Raw genomic sequence first — 20,045 nt, 5'->3', positions numbered from 1 at the left:
CTTCTTTAATCCTCCGGGCTCCATGAACAGTGGAAGCATTTGCACATTTGTTCATTTAATGTGGCGAGTGTCCAAGAGCTTGTAATGAGATAAAGCTCCCACCTTATCTGACCACTTTATTAACAAAAAAGAAAACAAGTGAGTGAGGGCAAAGCGGGTCAGTTGGTACGGCTCAGCTGAATCGCTGCTGTCTGGCGGAGGAGATAAGCCGGGCTGTCCCATACCAAACCAAATCAGCGCTCAGCAGCAGTCGCAGGCTCCGCTCGCCGGCAGGATGAATGGGCTCTGCCGCTGCATCGAAGCCCAGGGGAAAGCATTGTTTAACACTCTGGTGTCCCATAGTGAGGATCAATACACGATCAGACCTTGATTATATCCACACTTATTTAACCTCCGAATAAGGATAGACTTAGCGTTACACTGGGGGGCCGAGCCAAACCGATAAGGCGCTACTGTCTATGAAAGTGGAGCATGTTTTTGCACAGAACTAGGGGATTTTGGCACAGCGGCCCGCTTGTTGTGAGGATACGTGTGTGTTTACTGTATGTGTGTACACCTGCCTTTCTGAGATTGTCTTTCTAGTAGTACAACATTTACGGAGCAGTGTTTCATGAAATACAAAAAGATAAACATGCTTTTATACATTTACGGAACAAAGCAAGCAATTGTATAATGACGTTCACTTGAATGAATAATGAATTAATCACAGCTATTGAAATGAGTGTTGCTCTCCTGCAGTCGTAACTCATGCGTCCTCTCCGTCCTCCCACCAGCTGGAGGCTAACATTTCTCCTGAGTCCAGTTTGCTGCTGACCTCTCCTCAGATAATGTGTCACGGTAGCCGGAAACAGAGAGGTGACGTAACTAACACCCCATGACTGACAAATGGAGGTGGCAGGATTTAGCAAAGCCCATAAATACTCCATGACAACAGCAATCAATGGATTACTCATTAAATTAACACAATTAAAAAGATACGGAAGTGCAGCTGTGTGTGGGCGCGTCTGTTTAGGAATTTGTTTGTATGAAATATTTCCATCATGCACAGTGCTTAGTGGAATTAGGTGGTGCAGAGCTCCAGGAGCCTTGGATCAGGGAGATCCAGTGTAGGCAGAAGGAGACGTTACATAAGCCGGGAGCAACTGGAGGCTGGTGTGTTCCTCCAGGTACGTGGATGTTTACATCCACGTACCTGGAGGAAGCTTGGGGATTCTCTCGCTGAAGAATGAGTTTAATATATCATTCAGTTATTCTTAGTTATTACAATACTGTTCAACATCAGATGTTTAGTTTTGGGTTTCTGGTGATATGCTGTTTTTCTTATTGTTAACAAATCCCATGAAAAGACCAAAAACAGCATGGAATTGTTCCTAAAAGTACCTGGAGGAAGCTCGGGGATTGGCTGTGCATATACAGCCTGTTATGATTTACACCTCTGGGCCACGGAGCACAATTATTGTCGAAAAACTATTAAAAACACATCAATAAAATAAACTGTGCACTGGGTGACATGTTCCCTCATTACCATGAGCCTGGGCAGTGTAGTTTATTTTACTTATTTAAGTCAATCCCAGAGACACCCTTCCACTGCTGTAAATGCTCACTTACGACATCACACTTGAATTAATCTGCAGCTGAAAATAGTTAACCAACAAATGCATTAGTGTCTCTCGTTTGAATGAAATTTTCTAAAAACTATAGTCCCTACTTTGTGTACACCTGTTCTTAAAGATGTACATCTTGAGCCTCACCTTTATACGATGTATGCCGTGCAGGTTTAACGGCTGAGTTTGGGTTGCACTCTGTTTCGCATGATGTTACTCAATTTAATGTGACGGGGAAAGTATAGATATATGAAAATTAGGTGCGCTCAGAATGTGTCCCGAATGTGCAGCAACACATCAGATAACTGGACATTGTTTCAGAAATGTGGCTCACTAACTACAATTCTGAGATCCACATCAAATCAAATACCCAGTTTCTCTGTGTGTCTTTCTTGTAATGCAGAAAGCATCTGTCGACGTCAATGTTGAGGGAGAAGTGTTCCACGAAATCTCCTTCACAAGCCTTTGTGCTCCAACCGGCCACAATCAACCGCAGCCAAATTCCATGAGCTGTATAGACGAGCTTTAAACCCTTTTCTGGTAGCTGATACTCTGCAGTAATTCAAACTGATTCGATTAAAAAATGTCTTTTTAATACGTCTTCTTACCTCGAAGACCTTTCATCAGGCCAACTGTGTGCATCTGTTACGGAGTTACCTCCTTTCCTTCACATCTCTGCCACTTATTCCCCTTCGAAGCTATTCTCCAATCATTGTGAGCTACCGGATCTCTTATCTGCCAGAACTGAATTAATATAGTTGATGGGACAAACATTGTCAATCTGACGGAAGAATGGAGCTGACTGAATTCAATCTGTGCAGACAATGCCAGTGGAGCAGCTCTCCGAGACAGGGGCACTTTGCTGAAAGTCTTCTGTTCTGAAGGGGTTATTGGCCCTGACAAAGGGGTGATGCAGAGTTTGCCCTCATTAATGCCGAAGTGCTCCTCCAATCACAAAGTGGGGTATTTCTCGAGGTACTCTTTCTGTCCCACTTTTTTTGCCTTATTTTCTCAATACTTTTGAGAAAGTAATCACAATCTCTCCGATGTCATTAATGTGCAATATTTAGCCGTTCTTCCTCATGACTCGTAGCTTTTGTCAAAGCTGTTTTATCGAAGATTGTATGTATGTGCCTACTTTGACATTGTCTTCTGACTTTCCTCCAACCAGATGCTGTGATTGTTTACTATGTTTATTGTTGTATTGCAATTAGGTCATTATTTCTTGTCAATTAGGCTGTTTATAAATGGGGTGGGCATTTGTAATATGTTAAAGTTAAATTGTCCTTTAAACCATAAACGGTTGATTCAACAATCCATTTAAATGATGTTATTAATTAATTTAAACGCCAGTTAAAAAGTTATAGAGGGGAAAGACAAAGGGGATAGAAATATTTGAGTCAAGATTTTGTAATGGAAATGTATAAATTTGTGATTTGGGTTGGTGGATAACATAGGTCTATTAATCTAGATGAAACATGTGCGTGCTAGTCCACTTATTTTCAATTAATATAGGCCTAATTTGTTGGCTAAATTAGAATAAATGAGTGAAGTTTGTTAAAATAATGTTTTTGTAAATATTGTTTTTTTAAATATACAAAACTTTTTTAATATAAAAAGATTGTGCAGTTGTATTGCTCCAGCATTAAGAATGAACATTTAACCTTTGACCCTACAGATTGTAACCACTGAAATGTCTCTTTAAACTTTAAAGGCAACATTGATAACGAACGCCTGGCGATTGCTAGACAGCGAATCCCATACCGACTTGGTCGAGTAGTTGACGACTGGCTACTCGACAAAGGTAAAATCACTGATTAAAATTTCAAATAAAATAATTTCATAATAACCAAGTTGTAGCAATATTTTGTAAATAATAAACCATAAAAAATAAATGTTCAGTAAAAATAAAAATAAAATGATTTGGACAGTTAAATTTAGTTTGTAATGTTTCATACTTTTCATAAAAATGTATTTATTTTATAGATGTCAGCTGTTTTAATACGTGTTTATTGTCAGATTAAGGTTAAAGGGACTGTAAATATGAATTTAAATCCACTTAATGAAGTAATATAAGCATTGTTAAAATGTCTATAAATTACTGTAGCATTTTGCTGTAAACATCTAAATGATAAATGTAAACGTTCTTTCGTTATTTAGAAGTTGCCAAGTGTTATTTGAAACACTTGGAAACATGTACAGTAATTGGTGTCATTTGATCTGTTCTGATAAAACTGTTAGCACCGATAAATAGAAAGCAATATGAATTGGCATCAGAATTCTGAGTCCCTTTAACAGACATTGTAAATATATTACATACATATACATTGTATAGGGCATTAGATCAAGGAACTGTAATATAAAACAAATTGAGTGCATGCTTTGTTTTTTATAGTTCAATACCGTATTCATATTTTTCACTTTAAATGTGAAATAAGCCCTATCATTTGTATGTTTTTGTTTGTTTGTCTTCTGTTTTGCGCTACAAAAGTGCTGTCACAAAATATTGTTATTTTTCATTATCTGCTCTGTTTAATTTCCCTTGGTTGCTTTTGCTAAAAGGATGAATAGAGTCAAATTTCCTGAAGTGTGTCCTGCTTTTTGTGAGATTACACACAATCAAGTCAAATTCTCACAGCCTATAGCCATTTCAGATGATGTTTTTTTTTTTTCCCATGCTTGCTGTGTAGCAACATAGGCAGAGCATAACGAAACAAATCCTTTTTAGTTTTCGTTAGACAAATATTTTATGTATTTGTCTTAATTCCCAGGAAATTTCCTGCATACAAAAGATCTGTTTAAATTACTTTCAAGATTATGCAATTTTTTTAATGTTTAAACATGCCGACTTCTGATTAATCTTTTTTTTCTTGTTATTTTTAGATTAGTCAGCCCTTTTAGCAAAACTGCATTGACTTTCTAAATCCTGTGTTTTGTTTGTTATTCTTATCATAAACATTTCATCATTATTTCTGCAATAAATTACCAGGGTTTGCCTCTACAACCCACAATTTATTGGTCTCATTAGCCACTGGGCAAACAATCTGTCTTTCTGTGGTTATTTATTTTTCATGTTAAGTAAAAGTGACTGAGTCCACCGTCCGACATTCTTGTATATATGTAACATTGTTTTCCCATAGGGCGGCAGCTTACGATCTTCAACAGCCAAACCACTATACAGATTGGGGGCTGGGAGAGAGACCGAAGTCGATCCTTTCAGGGCCAGCTTTCGGGCCTCTACTATAATGGCTTGAAGGTGTTTAACATGGCGTCAGAGGGGGATTCCAACATTAGGGTCCAGGGCAGCATGCGGCTTGTGGGGGATTCGCCCTCCTCTATCACACCGCAGTCAAGCACCACGGCCAATCGCTCAGAGACGTCCACGTCCATCATGGAGATCACCACCACCACGGCGTCCAGCAGGCGAGTCAAACAGACCACACCACGAGAGCCTCAGCAGGTAAGATCATCTTTAAACTCATGTCATTCTCGGCTCAACTCGATCCATTTTGAAATACTCACAATGCACAGCATGACGTTAAGCACGTTATGGATTATTCGATTACATGTCATCATTATGCTCTTATGTAGTGGAGCTTTAGCTTTACTTAATTGTGTCATGCCTGTCTTCACCTTGTATCCTGTGACCTAAAAAGCTCAAGGGAAATAAGTGTGCTGTTAGAGCATTGGGAGCAGCGCCACAGGCACACTGCTGAGCATGTGTGTGTGTGTGCGTGTGTGAGATATCATCATCTCTTGGTCCACTTCATCATCTTTATCTTGCCTGCATGAGTGGGTCAGCAGCATATTACTTCTCAGATGTCACAATGTGTGAGCAAACAATGCAACACAAAACATACGTCCTATCAAACTGCAACCAGACCGTTCACACACTCCTTTCCAAGAACCGAAAGAGAGCCATTTAGAAATGTCTATTTGCGTACAGTAATTTAAAATGTAGATAGGAATGTAACAGTGTTCTTTATTTAATTGAATTAGCTTACAAAAAACATGCTGACAGAGCATATTCCAGGAATTCCTGAGCATGGAGCAGAAGATGCAAAGAAAAAAAGGAATGTTGATTGATTCATGTGTTGTTGGTACCAAACAAAGACGGAAGCTTCATGGCCCACATGCCGATTGATTTGTATGCCTTCACAGTCTCATTGAGACAGCAGTTAATGTCTCAGGGCATTTGAGGAATATTAGGAGAAACGTCTCAGTGCCTTCGAGGTGCAATGCCGTGTTTCATTGTTCAGAACTAAACTCATTAAAATATTTATTTTCACATTGTTGCTTCGAAATGAAATGAAAGCATAAAAGATGCCTTGAATGTTGATGTATCTTTGAAGGCAGGCTTAATCTTTTATATAGAGCTTTTATAAAAGATCAACTATTCAAAGCAGAACAAAATGTCAAGTTTTTCTTTGAGTTTAGCGAGTGCGCCAGCTCATATTATGAAATAACACTCCCTCAGATAATTTCACTTCTAGTTTGAAACTTATCAGCAGTAAAGATCCTAGTCACCGGCTCTCCCCTAAGTTCTCTCGCTCTCTATCTCTAAATCTCTGACCATTTAAACCGTTTGTGTAAGGTCTGCAGATGATGACAAATAATACAATCATAAGTATTGATCCAGTGGAATGGTTTTCTCTCAGACTCAGCAGGATTCCTGAACCATTGCAGGAGCGTGTAATGCAGGCCAAATATCAAACAATAGACTATAATCATATCCCAGCGCCATGTGGTGTTATAAATTGCCACCAAGGAGCCATAAGATTGGCAGAAAAGAACATGCTTGATGAGACACCCTCCTTTTTCAGGCATTTTCATCTGGGCAGAAATACATTGGTATAAATGACCATGATCATTTAGAAATGCTGTGTTGTACAGATATATACACACACCGTATTTCATGCTTTAGATATGATCAGATGTTTGGATACTTGACATTATTATGTGCTTATGCTAAGCCGATTATGATAGGTATATGGAATAGTTTAATCAATAAGCTATTGATTTTGTTGTCAGCAGTGCAATGTACCGTGCAATTATTTTTCAACTGTAGCCTATGTTAGATATTATTTGGGGGGAATTTACTTGTGCCTATTGTTTTAAATGTTTGTCGTCTATCAGTAAGGCTTCATGCAGGTTAGTGATAATATAACAATATTTTGGGCAAAATAAATGTAGAGATTGCGTTCTTTCATCTTTTGTTACAAGCTCAAATTCAAAGTGACAAATAGAGAGTTGGGGTAAAGGAGATTACTGGAGGCTTACTGTGTTGGTTTAGGTGTTATCTAACGCTTTCATACAGAAAGAAAGGTTATAGGATTAAAGAGTTGCTCTGTGATGTAGGCGGAGAGATGAATGAAGCATGCAGAAACGTGTGCATGGGAGATGTCAATGCTTCAGTTTGATTCCACTTGACGACCGGCCCATGGAGACCACTCGCGGTGGGACATTCGTGTTTCAGGACACTACACTGATAAGACGTGGTGTCTGGCCTCTGTAAAAAGAGATGGTGCAATCACTGTCTCCCACCTTGAATAGTCAGCATTTTAATCGTTGTCCATCTGTTCAGTCTCCACTCTGATGGGAACGCGGTTCAGTGAAGTATTTTATATCCAGAGAGCCTTACATTACTGAGACTCGTACATTTTTAGTACGGCCGGCCCCAGTGCAGATGACACGACTCACGTCTATTGCTTCCACTATTTGCATTTAAAGCACCGCCCCCTCCTAAACATAGATGGATACATGTATACACACACCCTTGGGTGCAGGAGGTTTGACAGAGAAAATAGAAGGATTTTGATGTTTTGAGGACAAAATGATGCGATTGTTCTATAATTTTTTTGTATGCACTCATCAACTTGAACATCATTATTTCCCTTCACTGTCTCCTTGAAAAAATATTCAAGAAACCAACCTGAATCTTTGTAATCCGTTACTCATAAGTGTACATCATCCCTGGTTTCTTATAGCTGATTACTGTCAATAGATGCCGTTATTATTCAAAGAAGTGAGCCGTCAACACTGCTGTCTTGCTGTGCACACATGGTCAAAATGCCAGCACAATTTAATATTTCAGTAACTCTGGCGCTGTAGAAGTAGGATATGTCTTTGTGCACTAGCCCACTTATCTCCTAAAGGGTAAAGTCAGTGCTAATCATCCATAGCATAATGATTTTAAAGGGTCTGGGGGGACTCTTCTCAGGTGCCCTATCAAAAAGTTATTTAAATGCTCAACTGAGGGTTTATTGTATGAAATACTATGGGTAGCATTACATTAATGTCATTCTTCTCAAACCACTGGGTGTCTTCTCATGCTTTATTAACAACCAATATTACCATCATAGAGCTCACTTGTCTACTTAGTGCAGAGATGCACCATGGGAAAAACTGATGTGTCAGAATTGTTATTTTAATAGTTATTAGAATTCCCCCTTTACTTAAGGTATACTGGATTGATTCAATTCCAAGACTTATAATCCACTCCAATACAGAGAAACTAAATAGGCATATTCTTGATGTTACCTTTATTTTAAATAGTATCTTGAGGTTTCCCAACTAAAAGATTCTACACTGTGTAAAATAATCTTTGAAGTGGCATTTTCTGCGCCGTGCTTCATGACCTACGTAGAGAAGGTAGCTTACTGTGTGAGGCTGTGTCCCTGAAGCCGAACCTGGTCACATCCTTAAAGCTCTCCTGTTATTCATCTACTTCTGCATGCGGTCACAAACAATGGACCAGCTACCGTACTCATACACCTGGACGGGCTTCTTGCTTCGCTTGCCTAAAGAAACGTTTTTAACTATTCCTACCTCGGCTTTATTTAACTGTTTCACGATAATTATTGATTTCCCCAAAGTAAATTTTCTTTCTGGTAATTGGAGAACACATTTCAAATTGCCGGTACTATATCGGCTGATTTGTAACCCAAATTGTCGACCACACAGGTTGAAATACCACAGTTTAAAAATACTCTTTTTAAAAGTATGGAAGTATAATAAGAAAAACTTTAAGTATCCAAGTAAAAGTTCACATGCTCAGTTACATTTGTATATGTAACACTCTTTTGTATTATTATTAATACATTGACATGCAAACAGCATACAATATTAAAGCTAGCTTAATTGTATTTATACTATTAGTTGGCTTAATTTAATTTTTATAACAATAATGTAGTTCATATAAATGTGTTTTATAGGATCTTTATGGGTTTTTAACATTCTAATAAGAAAACTATGTTAAATGCTGTAGTGAAAAGTACAATATTTCCCTCTGAGTTAATTAGAAGTATGAAATAGCAGAAAATTAGAAGGACATGCACCATAGAGTAGTACTTAAGTATAACACTTGATTAAATGCACTTAGTTGCATTACACCACTGGCTGCCGATGGTCAGGCTCTATTAGCTTAATGGTGACCTCGCTCTTGTTAATTGTCTCCATGGTTTAATCAGTTTAATTTGTGTGAAAGCTCTATTTGCATGGCACTGCGTCCTATTGTATGGTGCTAGAAAAAAGAGAAATATGATTTGATGTTATGGTGGTTATACAGATGTAATTCCTGGTGTCATTATATTTTAAGTTATTGTCCACATTGAAAACAAATATAGATTGAAGCAGAATATTTCGTTTGAAAACATATTGTCCATTTTACGTTTATCTTTCAATATATTTTGACATTTAGAGCTATTGAAAATGTGTATTTGGATCAAAGTAGGAAACAACACATCCAATTGAAATGTTAGGGCAGCACGGTGGCTCAGTGGTTAGCACTGTCGCCTCACAGCAAGAAGGCCCTGGGTTCGAAACCCGGTCGTCCCGGTGGTTCCAGGTCCTTTCTGTGTGGAGTTTGCATGTTCTCCTCGTGCCTGCGTGGGTTTACTCCGGGTACTCCGGTTTCCCCCACCATCATAAAGACATGCACCGCAGCCTCACCCCGGTTCGTATGGATGTGAATGAATGTTGGTGGTGGTCGGAGGGGCCGTAGGCGCAGATTGGCTGCCTCGCTTTCGTCAGTCTGCCCCAGGGCAGCTGTGGCTACTGATGTAGCTTACCACCACCGGGACGACTGTGTGTGTATGACTACTGGACTCTGGACTCTGTAAGCGACTTTGGGTATTTAGAGAAGCGCTATATAAAATTGAAGGTTATTATTATTATTATTTATTATTCTCCAAATAGAACAAAACTAACACTATTGTATAACCTCACCTATATCTGCAAGAAATACAGAATTAAAAGAATAAAACTCAAAAAGGTGTGCAGCATTCAAATGTTAATTTGCAGTTGAAATGTCAATGTTATCAATTGAACTATTTGGAACAAAAACTACCTCCTGGTGAAAGTCCATGCTGGATGTCACTGCAAATGCAAGTGCTAAATATCATTGTGATGAATTTAATAAATATGAAATACATAGAAGCCAAAGCCAATACAACAACATGTCATGTGCATCTTTTTGAATTGCTGGTGAACGAAATGAAGGAAAATGTCAAGCTGTAGAAAGATAGCGTTTAACACCAGATGATGCTCAATCAAAACCACTCAAGGATTAGCGATAGCGCCCTCTGTAGCTGTTACCCTCCCAGCTAAAGAAAGACGAAGGTGTGCTATCTGGAAGAGCCATTGAGAGCTCTTGACAGTGATAGATCCTCACCTGCGTTGCTCTGTATTATCAACTCTGGCCAGCAGATATACAGGATATAAATCTCACAAGCGGCCATAGTGTGAGGCTGCCATCCACCTCCAGTGCCGTCTTCAGCAACATCCGATAAAGCTGGTGTTGGTTCAAGCATCATAGAGACACAAGGATATACAACTCCAGGTTAACATGTTTGTAATATAAGGTGAATTCAATTCAATTAATTTTGTAAATCGTGAGTAAAACATCATAAATTAAAATGTTGCCTCAAAGGGCTTTAAAATCAATCTATACACATTCAACATCCTCTGAACTCCCCCCCAAAAAAACTTTAACGGGGAGAAAAAAGGATGAAACCTATCGGTGAGCAACAGAGGAGGATCCCTCTCCTCCGATGGATCGAAGTGAAATATGTGTCATGTGTATCAAATGAATAACATACTTATGATAGTATGTCAGTAAAGTTACTGACCTGTAGCTATGTTTCGGGAATATATGAGTTTGCACAACATTTGGCTTGTTTGATATTACATTTGGCATTTAACAATGTTTACTTCAGTCGGTGTTTTCTACCTTTTATAATATCCAGACAACATTCATTTTTATTTTCGTTTTTAATTTTTTGTTTGCATTAGTAGTTAAATGACTTGACAAGTGACTCAATGTAGCAGTTACACGAGAGCAGGGGTTTACCACTAGAAAAATATATATATAATTTGAATATGGTAATTCCACTTTGTATTGATTATTTCTTCCTTTTTGTTATGCGATATACAAATATACAAAATGGTCATACAAATGTACAATAAAACCAGCCACAAACCAGAGTTTCCGAAATTCAATCGCAACCAAAAACATCAATCTCATAGTGGTGGAAGAGGAAAAGTCCGGGGATGACCAGTCAGGCTACACTGTCTGGCCGCCATGACTGTCGGGACAAAGAAAATGTTTACTTTCACCTGCTGCTCGCGCTAACATGAAAGTCAGAGGATCGCCGAGATCATTAGGATTTATACTTTAGAGCGCTTGAATATCAAACCCTCACTTTTTCGAAGCGCTTTCTTGTTTGGGCCAATGTAGTACAGTATGCCTCAAACGCAACATAAAGTAGAATCGGACATTTCATGCGTGCCATATTTCTTTCATAGCCTTTCAGCAGAGTGCAATGTCTGTTCCGGAGCTTGTTGCTGCATTCAATGAATGCAGATTATAGCCTGTCCCTAGAGGGAACGAATGGCCACTATGTCACATCATTGCCAACAAATAGCCAATTGGCCCTTCTATTTCTGAATTAACCCTAGGTGAGATGGGTGTAATGGTCGTTCAGGGGTAGTGAGGAACATTCAAAACGCATTGTGTGGGCCATTTCATTTACACTCGCAGCACATGGTTCAGTTCCGGCTGAACTGGCTCGTCGTGGCTCTGTTTATCTGGGGCCCTGAGACGAGGGGCTAAAAACCTGGCCTCGCTATAATTCACACGTATAATCGAAGATTGGCATGCTGCACTGCTACACTTTCAGTGCAGTGGTTGAGCACTCTGTAGCCTCTTCCCTGGCTCTTATGAAAATACGATAATAAACTTAGTGTCACAGTAATCTTGTGGTCAAAAAAATTCTGCAACTTAGTCTCCAATAACTGCTCAGTGTGCAGCTTCTCTTTTACTATCCGTGCACTATGTCTTTTCTTTTCTTCTTTCTGCTACTACCTTGAGGCATTATTATGATTGTCTTGATACCGGTAGGGATTATTGTTTTACAAGCTAAGGCTGCAATAAATCTGCACGGCCTCGATGTATTACTAATCCTTCATGCATCAATACTCCTGAGATTTATCTTGGGTATTAAGCACTATTCAGGCAACGGCACTTATGCAGCGCAGGTTCTCTAATTCTGCTCCACAATATGATACTTGGATATAATCTTGAGGATGATTCAGTCTTCATTAATTTTAGATACATGATCTGCTGTTACATTTTTAATATGAGCAAGTCAACATCAAAACCAAATATCTAAAACTACCATCCAAAAAAAGAATCCTTCAGATTCATGTTTTACCTCTTGTAATTGAATTTAAATGTGCAAAGATAGAAGTAGACGGCAATGAAAAGCCTTGTGATTTAAATTGAATAACATTTTCTTTTCAGCTGCACTAATTCTTTTGGAGCTGTTTTCACGGGTTCCCATCCCCTGAACTTGTAAGAAGTACTGTAGTTTAGCTTCCAGGTTATGCATTGTGTTCCACTGAAAAGGCAACACCGAGGCCAACTGCTCTATTTCCCTCTGAATCAAGAGAATCTTCTTCCAAGAGAAAATCTGTTATAGCAAATGAGTGATTGGTAACTTTGCCCCACTACTTCATTGAAAGAATGGCTCACGACTACTACAAGAAACATAACAAGATTTTGAGAATACTGATGCTCGCCAAAAGCTGTTGGGAAATTAAACTATGAATGCACCATCCAACATCCACCATGTCGAGTCAGTTCAATATCTTCATAAAGCCTACGTGTGTTATATATTTAGTCGATAAATATTTTTTAAATGTAGTCTACAATAAATAATGTTAAATATATAAATTCATTGTGTAGTTGTTGTCAACTTTTCAGCCACATCTACTCAGAGTCCCTCTGAGTAGATTTGGCTCTGCTTGCAAACTCTTCTGGTCTTACCTTTGTTATTGTTCAACATTAACCATTTAGTTTTTTTCTTTTGACTAAGAGCAAAATGGTCACCAGATTCTTTAAAATTCATTTAAGTTTGACCAAGAATTTAACACACAAACTGCTGAACTTCGTGCATCAAGTTGTTTTTGATTGACAGGCCTATTATTAACTATTCAAAAGGCCATTTTCTCGTCAACTAACAGAATAAATGCTTAATTTAACAAGAAAGGCAGAACTGAAGGTTTCTGCTCATTGTATTTCAGAATAAAAAGCATGGGTTTACTTTTTTTGTAAATTTCATGGCACTAGGAGTTGTACCCATCTGTATGTGTGCTGGTGTCAGCAATGTGATCACGACTCGCAAACAGTACACAACATTCTCACTGCTGAGTTGTGTGAAGGACGGCTTGTATTGCTTTGTGTTGAAAGTCATAGAGACGGAGGAAAGATACCAGGCTGTTGAAGGTAAATGGTTTTCTGTTAGTTCACTAGCGAACTCAGATGCCGGTTAAATGAAATGCAGAGTCTCCCAGCCTCTCGCACAGATGTGGTAATAATCCATATGGACCCTAGTCCTCTTAGAATGTAGTTGTCATCAAAAAAGGGAAATCATGGTTTTGAAATATCTAACTATTCCTCATCTCTTTTTATCCTCTTTTTTGTTATTCCTTCTTTTGTGGTTGGTGGAGGTGAAAGTATTTGGCTTTTGTTTGAAATAAAATAGAGTGAATTGCTAGCAATTTGTTCTTTTATTTTGAAAGTCTAATGTAGTGTAAAAAAAGAAAAGATGTAACTGTAAAATGTTTTGAGTCAAGGAAGCGTTACAGAACTTTTATCAAAGTGAGCATTACTTTCAGATCAGCCGGACCCTACTTCATTGTCCTTATTTCCCATGATAACAAGATCGAATCAGTTTAAATCTGAGCCAGATTTTAATATTCATGCCTGCACCGAGTGGAGCTAAATAGGAAATTAATGATGATTGTTTTTTCTCTCTCTGGTCTCCTTTTAGTATTTGTATTTAAAGGAATAATGTCAGATGGAAAGCGAACACACTTTTATTTTCTAATTTGTTCACCAATTTGAAACCAGACACATCCATGACTAACGGAGAGGTTACTAGGAAACACAGAGTGATCCATATTAAGAGGGAGAATGATTCAGTGATGTTTGATGAGTCCTATTCCATTCAGGATATTAAACATAGTTGTCTCATGGACTGCAGTGTTTAGCTTAGAGTGTCACTACCCTGTGAGGTTGTTGTGCCTTCAATTATTCACAGAAAAAAACCATCCTCGGGATAAGATTCCCCCGCAATGCAGATGTTTGGGATTGACCATCATGCTGCTGAGATGCTCTAAGCTTGAGGGAATGAACAGCAATTTCTATTAAATGGCTTGCTTCACTGACAGATGCAGTATTATATATTCAATTCAATTCAGTTTATTTGTATAGCCCAATTTCACAAATTACAAATTTGTCTCGGAGTGCTTTACAATCTGTACACATAGACATCCCTGCCCCAAAACCTCACATCGGACCAGGAAAAACTCCCAAATAACCCTTCAGGGGGAAAAAAAGGGAAGAAACCTGGAGGAGAGCAACAGAGGAGGATCCCTCTCCTAGGATGGACAGATGCAATAGATGTAATGTGTACAGAAGGACAGATTTAGAGTTAAATACATTCAATGAATATGACAGAGTGTATGAATAGTTCATAGTAGGCATATTCCACGATGGAGACCTCCACGATCCATCAGGCAGATGGCGGTGGGGAGGAGGAGGGCGGAGTCTCAACAGGACAGTGGCGTAGTCATGAGCAGGAATTCCACGACCCAGACGATCCATCAGGCAGATAGGATCTATGCCGTCTCATAGGGTCCGATGACCCCATGAGACATAAAGTCAAAAGGACTTCCGGGGAGAAAGCAGAGTTAGTAACGTGTGATTGAGAGATGAAAATTCATCCTTAAGGAGAGAAAAAGAGGAGATAGGTACTCAGTGCATCCTAAACGTCCCCCAGCAGCTATAAGCCTATAGCAGCATATCAAGGGCTTGGACCAGGGCAAACCTGATTCAGCCCTAACTATAAGCTCTGTCAAAGAGGAAGGTCTTAAGTCTACTCTTAAACGAGGTGACTGTGTCTGCCTCCCGGACTGAAATTGGAAGCTGGTTCCATAAAAGAGGAGCTTGATAACTAAAGGCTCTGGCTCCCATTCTACTTTTTAAGACTCTAGGAACTACAAGTAGTCCCGCATTTAGTGAGCGTAGCTCTCTAGTGGGGCAATATGGTGCGACAAGCTCCTTAAGATATGATGGAGCATCACCAATCAAGGCTTTGTAGGTTAAGAGAAGAATTTTAAAAGTGATTCTTGATTTTACTGGGAGCCAGTGCAGAGCAGCTAGTGCAGGAGTGATGTGATCTCTTTTCTTAGTTTTAGTGAGAACACGAGCTGCAGCATTCTGGATCAACTGGAGGGACCTAAGAGATTTATTAGAGCAGCCTGCTAATAAGGAGTTGCAGTAATCCAGTCTCAAGTAACGAACGTGAACCAATTTTTCTGCATCTTTTGAGACAAGATGTGCCTGATTTTGAAATATTACGTAGATGAAAGAATGCAGTCCTTGAGATTTGCTTTACGTGGGAGTTAAAGGACAAGTCCCGATCAAAGATAACGCCAAGATTCTTTACAGTGGTGTTGGATGCCAGGGCAATGCCGTCTACAGAATCCACATCACCAGATAATTGATCTCTGAGGTGCTCAGGGCCGATTAAAATTACTTCGGTTTTGTCTGAGTTTAACATCAAGAAGTTGCAGGTCATCCATGTTTTATGTCTTTAAGACATGCTTGAATTTTACAGAGTTGGTTGCTCTCCTCTGGTTTTATCGATAAATATAGTTGAGTGTCATCTGCATAACAATGAAAGTTTATGGAGTGTTTCCTGATAATATTGCCCAAAGGAAGCATGTATAAGGTAAATAAAATTGGTCCAAGCACAGAACCTTGTGGAACTCCGTGATTAACGTTGGTGGTTATCGAGGCGTCATCTTACAAATACAAACTGAGATCGATCTGATAAATAGGATTTAAACCAAATTAGTGCCGTGCCTGAAATGCCAATCGACTGCTCCAGTCTCTGTAACAGGATGTCATGGTCAATGGTGTCGAATGCAGCACTAAGGTCTAACAAGACCAGGACAGAGAGGAGTCCTTTATCTGCTGCCATTAAGAGGTCATTTGTAATTTTCACCAGTGCCGTCTCGGTGCTGTGGTGTTTTCTAAATCCTGATTGAAATTTCTCAAATAAACTATTATGATGTAGAAAGTCGCACAACTGATTTGCGACCACTTTCTCAAGGATCTTGGAGAGGAAGGAGGTTAGAGATCGGTCTGTAGTTAGCCAACACCTCTGGATCCAGAGTGGGCTTCTTCAGGAGAGGTTTAATAACAGCCACTTTGAAGGAGTGTGGTACGTGGCCTGTTAGCAGAGACACATTGATAATATCTAATAGAGAGCCGCCAATTAAAGGCAAAACGTCTTTAAGCAGCCTCGTCGGGATGGGGTCCAAGAGACAGGTAGACGTGTTCAAGTAGAAACCGTTGAAAATAATTGGTCACGGTTGATAGGAGAAAATCCTCCAAATATACACCTGGGCATACTGCGGTTGCCAAGGCCATTCCACTTGAGAACAGATTGGCACTGGTTATGGGCAAGAGATTATTAATCTTGTCCCTAATAGTTAAAATCTTTTCATTAAAGAAGTTCATAAAGTCATTACCCCTAAGGTTTATAGGAATGCTCGGCTCCACAGAGCTGTGACTCTCTGTCAGCCTGGCTACAGTGCTGAAGAGAAACCTGGGGTTGTTTTTATTTTTCTATTATTGATGAGTAATAGGCTGCTCTGGCATTACGGAGGGCCTTCTTATATGTTTTAAGACTATCTCGCCAAACTAAGCGGGATTCTTCGAGATTAGTTGAACGCCATATGCGTTCAAGCTTTGTGACGCTTTGCTTCAGTTTGCGGGTCTGAGGGTTATACCAGGAGCAAACCTCCTCTTCCTCACTGTCTTCTTCTTCAGAGGGCTATCGAGTCCAGTGTCATTCTCAGAGAGCCTATGGCACTGTCAACAAGATGATCAATCTGGGACGGACTAAAGTTAGACCAGGAGTCCTCTGTTATATTGAGACGTGGTATCGAATCAAATACAGAAGGAATCGCTTTAAATTTAGCTACAGCACTATCAGTTAGACATCTAGTGTAGAAACTTTTGACTAACGGAGTACACTCCGGTAGTATAAATTCAAAAGTTATGAGGTTGTGGTCTGACAGAAGAGGATTCTGTGGGAAGACGTTCAAATGCTCAATGTCAACGCCATAAGTAAGAACAAGATCAAGCGTGTGGCCAAAGCTGTGAGTGGTTTCTGTACTCTCTGACAGAAGCCAATCGAGTCCAACAAGGAGATGAATGCAGCACTAAGGCAATCATTATCAACATCCACATGGATATTCAAATCTCCAACAATAATAACTTTATCGGTTTTAAGAACCAAACTTGATATAAATTCTGAGAATTCAGATATAAACTCTGAATATGGACCTGGTGGCCGGTACAGAATCACAAATCGAATTGGCTGTAGTGTTTTCCAGGTTGGATGTGAAAGACTAAGAACAAGGCTTTCAAATGAGGTGTAGTGTAATTTTGGTTGAGGATTAATTAATAGGCTCGATTCAAAGATGGCTGCTACTCCACCTCCTCGACCGGTGCCTCGAGGAATGTGAGTATTAATATGACTTGGAGGAGTCGATTCATTCAGGCAGACATATTCTTCATGGCTCAGCCAGGTTTCAGTTAGGCAACATAAATCAATGTGATTATCTGATATTAAATCATTCAGTAACACAGCTTTAGATGACAGAGATCGAATATTTAGGAGACCACATTTAATAGACCTATTTTGTTGCACTGCTGAAATAATTGTGTTAACTTGTATAAGGTTATTGTGTACGACTCCTCTTCTGCTTACTTTTGATTTATTTAATTGAAGTGGCCGTGGGACAGACACAGTCTCTACCATAAAGTTCGCATTTTAACCTTAAAAAATGCGCTTCCTTGTTGCCTTTCAAAATAAAAGTCCGATTTGTCTGTTAAGCGGAAGTAGTATAAAACGTCTATATTTATTCAAACAATACAATATGAAAGGCATACATCAAAATCAATAAGGAAAATGCTGAACAGTCAAACAACTCAAAACAATAAACCCTTCATGGGGTTATTTACAGGGCGTGTTTACTTCTGATCAAACAAAAGAGCAGGTATCTGGAAAAATCTGGGAAATAATTTGGGAATTGTTAATAAAACATGATTTACCCTTCAACTTCCACTGATATGCATGCAAACTAATACATCGCTTCACACACACACACACACACACACACACACACACTGACAGAAACACATAGACACTCACATACGTACACACACACAGGCAGAGACACACACATACTCACACACACAGACACACACTCTCATACGCACACACTCTTACACACACACAGACAGACACACACTCACACACAGAATGACAGACACACACAGACACACACACACACACACAGAATGACAGACACACACAGACACACACATACAGACACTCACATACATACAAACACAGGCAGAATCACACACACACCCACACACACCCACACACTCACAAATACACACACACACATACTCTGCAGACTGACCTTTGACCTCCCAATTGTCTCTCAGATATAACCCTACTGCTATATATTAAATATATTATATTTACCTAAATATAAGACTTTGAGGTCGTGGGGGGAATCCCCTCCAAAAGATTCACAAGAGAAAATTGTCACCGTGCCAATAACCCTTATACGATCCTTAAAACCAGTCTTTTAGTTAATTTTGCACACTTTCAATCAACTTAAAGATCTGGATTCTTTTCAGATTCAAAGAAGGGCATCTGAATATGATATACCCTACAGTTTTGGACCGATAGCTCTGAGCTAAGGGCCCCAAAAACAGGTCCAAAGGGTCAAATTGGGCCTTATTCTCTTAAATTTGCATATTTTTTGACAAGTGCAAAAATGGCCATAATCTCCTAAATATTAGTCCTGGAAATCCCAAATTGAACACAGACACTCAGGACAGGGCCTACAATGAGGTGATGGGGTGAAATTTCCTCCGAAACACACACAAGAGTTAATTGACTGTCTGAAATCCAGGACTTGAAGAGGCTGTGTGGTTTAAAAAATCTGAGACCCTGTTGTGAGCTTGGGCTGATTTTAGCTTTTTTTCCCCTAAACATGTCAGAGCTTAGCTTTCTTTTGCAGGTTGTAGCCCCTCCCAAATGGGGCCCAACCATGTAGGCTGGCAACATATAGCACTTAGCATCCCTGCTTGGGAAGGGTTTAAAAACCCGGAAAAAAACAAAATTCCTTCCTTCAAAGGTTAACAACTCCTCAAATGTTTGTACTATATGAACAATTTCAATTGTATTCTATCCCATTTGGGAGTGGCTACAACCTGGAAAAGAAAGCTAAGCTCTGACATGTTTACCCAATTTGACCCTTTGGACCTGTTTTTGGGGCCCTTAGCTCAGAGCTATCGGTCCAAAACTGTAGGGTATATCATATTCAGATGCCCTTCTTTGAATCTGAAAAGAATCCAGATCTTTAAGTTGATTGAAAGTGTGCAAAATTAACTAAAAGGCTGGTTTTAAGGATCGTATAAGGGTTATTGGCACGGTGACAATTTTCTCTTGTGAATCTTTTGGAGGGGATTCCCCCCACGACCTCAAAGTCTTATATTTAGGTAAATATAATATATTTAATATATAGCAGTAGGGTTATATCTGAGAGACAATTGGGAGGTCAAAGGTCAGTTTGCAGAGTATGCATGTGTGTGCATGTGTATTTGTGTGTGTGTGGGTGTGTGTGTGTGATTCTGCCTGTGTTTGTATGTATGTGAGTGTCTGTATGTGTGTCTGAGTGTGTGTCTGTGTGAGAGTGTGTCTGTGTGTCTGTCATTCTGTGTGTGTGTGTGTGTGTGAGTGTGTGTCTGTCTGTGTGTGTGTGCGTAAGAGTGTGCGATGA

The 20,045-nt window shown here is 39.4% G+C and overlaps 1 protein-coding gene across 6 annotated transcripts in view; it reads left to right on the top strand.

The window, feature by feature from the left end:
* Positions 1-20,045, top strand: part of LOC130206860 (neurexin-1a-like) — a 241,291-nt gene that overhangs the window by 199,655 nt on the left and 21,591 nt on the right. For 4 of the 6 annotated variants that reach the window (XM_056435082.1, XM_056435081.1, XM_056435084.1 and 1 more), the window contains 2 exons: positions 3,319-3,408; positions 4,745-5,064. In XM_056435082.1, coding sequence (XP_056291057.1) covers positions 3,319-3,408; positions 4,745-5,064 — 410 coding nt within the window. The remainder of the gene's footprint in view (positions 1-3,318; positions 3,409-4,744; positions 5,065-20,045) is intronic. The other 2 variants (XM_056435086.1, XM_056435085.1) reach the window with 1 other exon arrangement.

The sequence above is a fragment of the Pseudoliparis swirei genome, chromosome 17 (genome assembly GCF_029220125.1).
Source record: "Pseudoliparis swirei isolate HS2019 ecotype Mariana Trench chromosome 17, NWPU_hadal_v1, whole genome shotgun sequence".
Taxonomy (NCBI): domain Eukaryota; kingdom Metazoa; phylum Chordata; class Actinopteri; order Perciformes; family Liparidae; genus Pseudoliparis; species Pseudoliparis swirei.
The sequence above is the reverse complement of the archived record's forward strand: the minus strand, read 5'-3'. Positions and strand labels throughout refer to the sequence as shown.